Raw genomic sequence first — 7,891 nt, forward strand, 5'->3', positions numbered from 1 at the left:
ACATATCAGAGGTTTTACAGTGTAAGTCAAAATAGAAGCTACAATGGCCATGGAAAAAAAAAAGTTTTCCTCATGTGCGAATTAATCCTAATTCCATAAAAAGAATCCTCCCAGTTTATCCAACTCAAGGCAATCTTGGGTGTGAGAGAATAGAACTAAGCTGCATGGAGTTTTAAATGGCTTGTGTTTTGTGGGGTGGTTTGGTTTGGTTTGGTTGTCTGATTTTTTTTTAAATAGCCCACCAAGTCAATCTTCTGAGGTGCCTATGGATGGGCTTGAACCTCCAAACATTCAACTGGTAACCAAGCAAATGAATCATTTCCACTACCCACTACCAGTACTTCCTAATCTCAGTCCTGACTTCTGATTTCTTGGAAGAATTGCACTGTCAACCCAAAGACATGCAATTCATATCCACCAAATGCTCTGCGGACCGAAGATAGGCAATCAACTTCTGAGCAATTTACTGCCTCTGAAAATCCACTGGAGGTCAGCTCTGAGGGTCTGGACTCAGCAGTACACAACAACAACAAGATCATGCCATGGGTTAACGGCTGTGGTGGCAGGAGCCATTCCACGGATCTGGCAGAACCCAGTGACCCTTGCAGGAAGGATCTCAGTGCAGAACCCAAAACTCATCTTGGTAATTCCTTTCTTGACATTTCTTGGCAGAGCCAAGAAGGAACAGGGCCTGACCATGGAGATGGATCGCTTTTCCTGAAGGGGTAAAGAGGGCTTTTCTCCACCCTCTGGGCTGACCTGCTACTGCTGTTAATAAAGCAATTTGTCCCTAACTCCCTCCCACCCCAGGGGTTCGTCAGGGCCCCCCACCAAGCCATCTACCATCTCAGGTGAGGTAACTTCTGCTCCAGCTGCATCAATTGTTTTCCTCTACATCTTTCCCTCCCATTTGTTGTTGTTGTTCGGTGCCATCGAGTTGAATACAACTCACAGCGACCCTGTGAGTAACAGATCTGAACTCTGTCTTATCCTGTGCCATCCTCACAATCTTTGACACATTCTGATCCATTGCTGCAGTCATTGTGTCAATCCACCTGGCTGAGGGTCTTCTCTCTCACCGACCCTCCACCTTTCCAAGCATGGCATCCCTCTCCAAGGTATAGCCTCTCCCAGCAACATGCCCAAAGTACATGAGAGAAAGCTTTATTCAAGCTCCTTTCTCAGGGAAATACTGTCATCTCCCCTGTTGCATTTCTTCCTCTCCCTCTGTTTAAGCAGATAGTCTTTCCATGTCCTTCTCAAAAAAGTAACGCTGACAGAGAAGATCTCTCTAGAAAGTTGTCTGCTCTCACATCAGCTGTTGTCTCTTTTCCTGAAGGGTCCTCTGAGGACATCACTCTCTTTCATTGCAAATCTTCCACCTGTGCCGCTGACCTTCTGTGTTCTCTCACCTTCACCCCAGGATTCATCCCTGTGCTGTCAAGCATCCAACTTGGCCTCAACGCCCACTCGGGCCATAAACCAGCAGGACTCTCCAGCTCAACAGCCAACCACACCAAACTAAGGCGGAAGGCAAGCTTGGCTGGGCTAGGCTGTTTTCTCCAGTCCTTCTTGGTTTTTGTTTTTGCTTTTGTTTTTCTCTAGTCCCTCTTGTAAATACTGTTCTGGCAAAATCAACGTAATTGAATGACTAAAATCTTAAGAAATGCAACTTTTGAAGACATCAAACACCTGGTCATCTAATTAATTATTCTGTTAACATCTAAGAAACACAAAGGGACTTGGTGGTAAGTCATGTAAGACCCAATCTTTGCTGTCACTGAGCCTGTGGGAGAGAAAGACACAGAAACAGAAAATTGCAGGTCAATATCATAAGCTCGGCTATCAAAGGGAGTGAAAAATCGCACTGCAACCCCAAAAGCACGCTGTTCGAATCCACCAGCCACTCTGCAGGAGAAGGATGAGCAATCTCCTCTTGTATAATTTACTGTCTGAAAACCCACTCGAGGGTCAGCTATGGGTCAGTTCCAACTCAAAGCTACACAACAACAACATCAGTTTAAAAAGGCAGATTACAAGAAGAAAGAGAAGGGACTCTGGGGAAATCTTTCCGGTTGAGCTGAGCCATATGCAATGAGATGACAAAAATATGAGTAGAAGAATGCCAGGATGGGTAGAAATCACATCAGCATCACACACTGGTGTGACCAAAGTGTAAAGTCTGAGGTAGCAGATGTGGAAGAAACGAGTTTGAATCCTTAAGAAGGAGCACTCACATGTCTCGGGCTCTGTTCCCACACATTGCACATTGCCTACAGTCACTGGTTGGACCCTCCCAAGCCTGGGAGACTGGTGTTGTTGTTAGGTGCTATCAATCCCAATTCATAGTGATTGTACAGACAACAGAACAAGACCTGTCCACTCCTATCACTGCCCATCATCGTCACAATCTCTGCTGTGATTGTTACCACTGGGTCAGTTCATCTCATTGAGGATCTTTCTCTTCTTCTCTGACCCTCTACTTTCCCTGGAATGATGCCCTCCAGGGCTTGGCTCCTTCTGATAACACAGTCACTGTGTTAAGTTGTTGTCGCTAGGTGCTGTCAAGACATGTATGACCCATAGCAACCCTATGAACAACAGATATGAACCTATCCTATCCTGTGCCATCCTCACACTTTCTGACAAATGAGAACCCTTTGCAGCAGTCACTGTGTCAATCCACCTGATCAAGGGTCTTCCTCTCCTTCGCCAACCCACTGTCTTTCTGGAATCATGTCCCTCTCCTAGGAAAATACCCGAAGTATGTGAGGCAAAGCCTCATCATCTTTGCCTCCAAAGAGCACCCTGGCTGCACTCCCTCCAAAACATATTTGTTTGTTCTTTTGGCCGTCCATGGGATATTCAGTACTCTTTTCCAACACCACAGCTCAAAGGCATCGATTTTTTTTTTCTGTCATCCTTATTCATTCTCCAGCTTTCAGATGCATAGGAAGTAAAGGAAAACTATGGCCTGGATCAGATGCAACTTAATCATCAAACTGACATTATTTCTCAAAAATTTGAAGAGAAAAAAAAAAATTGGAGCGGTCCCTAATTGCAGACTTTCCCAGTAGAATATGTCTCCTGTTTTCCTAACTTCTGGAGCAGTGAATACAAGTAAGATGAAGTTGTTAACAGTTTCAATCTTTTCTCCATCCACCATGATGTTGCCTATCAGTCCAGTGGTAAGAATTTTTGTTTTCCTGACACTGATATGCAATCCATACTGAAGGCTGCATTCCTTGATCTTCTGCAACAAGTGCTTCAATTTCTCCTCACTTTCAGCAAGCAAGGTTGTGTTATCTGCATAATGCAAGTTATTGATGAGTCTTCCACCGATCTTAATGCCACATTCTTCTTCACAGAGTCTGGCTTCTCGAATAATTTGCTCGGTTTACAGAGTAAATAGGTATGGAGAGAGTGTACAACACACACATTTCTTAATTTTTAAATCATGTAGTGTTCATTTGCTCTGTTTGCACAACACTCTGGGATTCCCCCTCTTCTCAGTGTCAACCACACTTTATTATGATCCAGGCAGCCAAATGCCTTTGCATAGTCTATAAAGCATAAATAGACTTTCTCCTTCATACATATAATGGAATGCACAACTCCTAAGCAAAAGTTTGGCAGTTCCTATGCATTTAGTGACACCTGTCACACCTCAGCAAAGAAAATCTGATGATCCACTTCTGAAAGGAACATATTTGTACTCTGAAGCACACGGGGTCACCGTGAGAATCGGCTCAATAAAAAGCATATTGAGCTTTTTTAATTTTGTTTTTCTTTATTTAGTGGGGTGAAAGAAATTCTACTCCAAAAAGGAAACCAAACTAAAGGTCACGATTTGGGAGGCAGTCACATATAAGTGGCAAGATAATGCAACCTCCCGGTAAGCAGTGAGGAAAGCAGTGAAAGGAGGATGGATGCTGGAGTGACACCAGCATTCCAAGGGCAAGTGGAGGGAGAAAGGCCAGGCTGAGGCGGAATGGGGTGAAGAAGTGTGGGGAGAGCTGTGAGAGGGTGACATCGCAAGAACACAGGAGTGGAGCGGATCCAGGGGTGTCAGAAGTCACGCAGGTCCATGACTGAAAAATGCCCACTGGATATTGCATTTAGCATGCCAAGAGCAAGCATAGCCAGTGAAGTATCAGAAGTTTGATAGAAACAAGGCTTTGGTAAGTTGAGGTCTGTGAGGTGAGAGGGGGTGAAAAATAATAGAAAATAAGCATCAACTGTTGTTGTTGTTGTTGTTGTTATGTGCCGTTGAGCCACTTGCAATTCACAGTGTCCCTATTCACAATAGCTCTGAACCCTGCTCTACCTTAAGCCAATCTCACTGTTTCTGACACACCTACCCTCATTGCCCCAGTTATTGTGTCAATCTTTCTCATCCAGGATCTTCCATTTCTGTGCTAGCCCTCCACCTCCAATGATCCCTCCTGGAAACATGCCCAAAGTATGTGAGATGGAGTTTCAATATTCCTGCCTCCAAGGAGCAGCTTGGTTTCACCCTTTCCAGGACACACTTGTTAGGTCTTTTGACAGCTCATGGTATGTTCAATACTCTTCTCCAGTACCCCAACTCAAAGGCATCAATTCTTTTTCTGTCATCTTTGGTGATTATCCAGCTATCTGATTGCATCTGATGCAATTGTGAAGACCATGTCCTGAATCAGGCACACCTTAGTCTCTATAATGATATCCTTGCTCTTCAGCACTCTGGAGAGGCCTCTGACAACACATTTTCCTAATAGAATTCGTCTTTTGATTTCTTGACTTCTAGTACCAGGAGTGTTGATTGTGGAACTGAACAAGCTGAAACTGTTCACAGTCTCAATCTATCATGATGCTACCAATTGGCCCAGTAGAGAGAATCTTTGTTTTCTTGATGTTGAGCTTCAATCCATGTTGCAAACTACAATCCTTGACCCTCTGCAGCAGATGCTTCAGGCCCTCCTCAGTTTCAGCAAGTAAGATTTTGTCATCTGCATAACACAGGTTGTTGATGAGTCCTCCTCCAATTCTGATGCCACTTTATTTCTCATAAAGTCCAGTCTCTTGAATTATCTGTTTTGCATACACATTGGAAAGGTATGAAGACAGAACACACCCCATCTGATGCCCTTCTTTTCTGATTTTGAACTATACAGTGTTTCCTTAATCTGTTCTGATAACTGCCTCCTGGTCCAAGTACAGACAGGTTTCACATGAGCACAATAGGTGTTCTGGAATTCCCATTCTTCTCAAGGCTAGCCACAGTTCTTTTTAATGCCTTGAATAAAGGCACAAAAGTAGCATTTACGTGGTAATTAAAAAGGGTTAACACAGAATTTTTCCCTTTTCTTGTCATGGAGTAGAGGACTTATAAGCCTGCTTTGATTATAGGCTGAGGAAAGTTCAGGAAGTTTAAAGATGCAAGAGAATATGAAGATGAGCCCTGGAGCAAACGTGGAAGGAGCATGGCAGTCACAGATCTGGGCGGAAGACTCAGATTGATCAGGAGAGACAGCACTTGCCCTGAGCCTTCAGGAAAGCACTTAAGAATGCATGGGAAAGCAAATGAACTTTTGAAGAGTTCTCGCCTCCTCTCTTCATTTTTCCTCTGGCAAGTGTGAGTGTAAGCATCAGAGAAATTACATGAAGAGATCGAGACTTAGGAGAAAGGTTCAAAATGGAAAAGGAATCTGACAGAGGTCAAGAAAAACTTAAGGTGAAGTTAAACAGAAGTTGGTGGTGGTGCCACTGAGTCAAGTGCAAACCTATGAACAAGTCTGAGCCTTGTTCTATCTGATGATATTGCCATTCTCATCATCTCCTTTGCCATCCTCATTATCTTCATTATCTCTGACATACTTGAATCCATCGCTGCAGTCACTATGTCAGTCCACCTCACTGAGGGTCTCCCTTTCCTTCACTGATACTCCACCTTTCCAATTATGATGTCCCTCTCCAAGCATGATGTCCCTTACCAAGGAATAGCCTCTTCTTGTAATACACCCAAAGTTGTGAGATGAAACTTAACCATTTTTACCTCCAAGAAGCACTTTGGCTACACATTTTCTAAGACTTATCTGTTTGTTCTCTCGGCCATGGGATATTTAGTGCTACTCTGCAACATCACAACTCAAAGACACCAGTTCTTTTCCTAACATCCTTATTCCTTGTCTATCTCTCAAATGTGTAGTAAGTGATTGAAAAGAACAGGGTCTGAATCAGTGCACCTTAGACTTTTTACTGATGTTATTGCTCCTTAGTAATTTGAAGAGGTCCCTAACTGCAGACTTCCCCTGCCTCTTCTGTTCTCCCGACTGCTGGTATTAAAGGTGTTGATTGTGGGTCCAAGGAAGGTGAAGTCATTCACAGTTTCAATCTTGTCTGTATTGTGTGATGTAGATGTTAGAGACTTTGAATATCTAATGGTGTCAGTCCATCCAGCTGTGTGATTTTTCTCTAACAGCTTTCAGCTAGCTATGTTGATGGAGTAAATAAATTCAATTTTAGTATTGTTAGGGGTTAGACATTGTCATGTGTTTGAATCTAAATGACATGGTAGCTCAACAATAACACATGTTCCCCCCCAAGGTAGGGTGAAAAGAAAGGAAGAAATCTGAATAGGGAAGGAAACCTGAAGACAATAGAGGAATGAACAGACTGGAGTTGTCTTGGAAAAGCAAATGTAATAGGACTCAGGAATTCATATATTCTTAGTGAAAAAGCAATCCATGGTTCAGGACTTAGGTATGAGTGGACTCAGAGAAGAGGAAATGAAGTTGCTAGGAGTGTGGCCATCCAGAAAGTGAGAAGCTCATTTTCTGGGTTGTGAACATGGAAGTCACCATGTAATCAGGCCAGAAATGGAGAGCAGGGAGGTTCCTAAGAGTGAAGTGGCTGAAAGACCAGGTAGTGACTCAATGAGATGAAGAGAAGCAGAGCAGAGGGACAAGGAGACTAGAGAATGGATGGTCTGAACCCAGCACTAGAGAAAGAGAAGACCAACTCAACAAATGGTGGTGGTGGTGGTGGTGGTGGTGTATTATTATCAAGTCAGAACCAACTCATAGCTGGCTCTCCAGTGGCTTTTCAGAGGCAGTAAGTTGCATGGGAGGAGCTTACCCATCTTTCTCCTGCAGAGCAATGGGTGGATTCATGTGATGTGCCTTTGGTACCAACAAATAGTAAAGTCATCAAATGCCCTTTTAAAAAGCGGGCTGGGTGCACCTTTTCTGTTGCAGCTGACTCTGTGATGATTTTCCCTTGTCTCCTCAGACATTCCGCATTGCGCCCTCAATGTGCATCACAAAACCAGAAGTCGATTTTGCAGTAGAAGTTATTCGTTCTGCCTTAATTCAGCACATGGAGAGAAGAGCTGAGTAAAGTTTTCAAAAAGGAGGAAAAGAAAACAAAAATCCACAAGACTCAAGAACTACACATTTAACACTCAAGAGTGAGTTCAAGGAACTGCAGAACAACCATTGGTTATTTGGAGAAAGCCTAAAGCTTCTTAGAAAGAAGAGACTGGTTGAATGGCTGCCCGCTGATAGAGCCATTGTCATGAGAAATTTATCCTTCAGGGGGGAAACAGTATCTAACCCTAACTCAGAGCAAATATAAATATGTCCAGGTTGATTATGACAATTTTATTTCCCTTTGCAGTGACTGGTTTATGTGAATATTACATGTTGTTGTTGTTGTTGTTATGTGCCGTCCAGTCGTTTGTGACTCATAGCGACCCTATGCACAACAGCCCTAAACCCTGCTCTGTCCTGCGCCAACACCACCGCCTCTGACACACTCATCCCTATTACCCCAGTCACCGATCAATCCATCTCATAGAGGGTCTTCCCCTCCTGCGTTGTCCCTCAACCCTCCCAAGCATGATGTCCCT

General features: G+C 43.6%; 1 protein-coding gene across 1 annotated transcript in view; it reads left to right on the forward strand.

Moving 5' to 3' along the window:
- LOC102872552 (alanine--glyoxylate aminotransferase 2, mitochondrial-like) overlaps positions 1 to 7,380 on the forward strand; it is an 83,222-nt gene extending 75,842 nt beyond the window's left edge. Inside the window, exon 14 of the mRNA XM_006902127.1 lies at positions 7,273 to 7,380. Within this exon, the coding sequence (XP_006902189.1) occupies positions 7,273 to 7,380 (108 nt within the window). The remainder of the gene's footprint in view (positions 1 to 7,272) is intronic.
- Positions 7,381 to 7,891: the final 511 nt, after the last annotated feature.

Source organism: Elephantulus edwardii, unplaced genomic scaffold (assembly GCF_000299155.1).
Source record: "Elephantulus edwardii isolate Elephantulus edwardi_28Jun2011 unplaced genomic scaffold, EleEdw1.0 scaffold00370, whole genome shotgun sequence".
In the NCBI taxonomy this organism is placed as follows: Eukaryota; Metazoa; Chordata; class Mammalia; order Macroscelidea; family Macroscelididae; genus Elephantulus; species Elephantulus edwardii.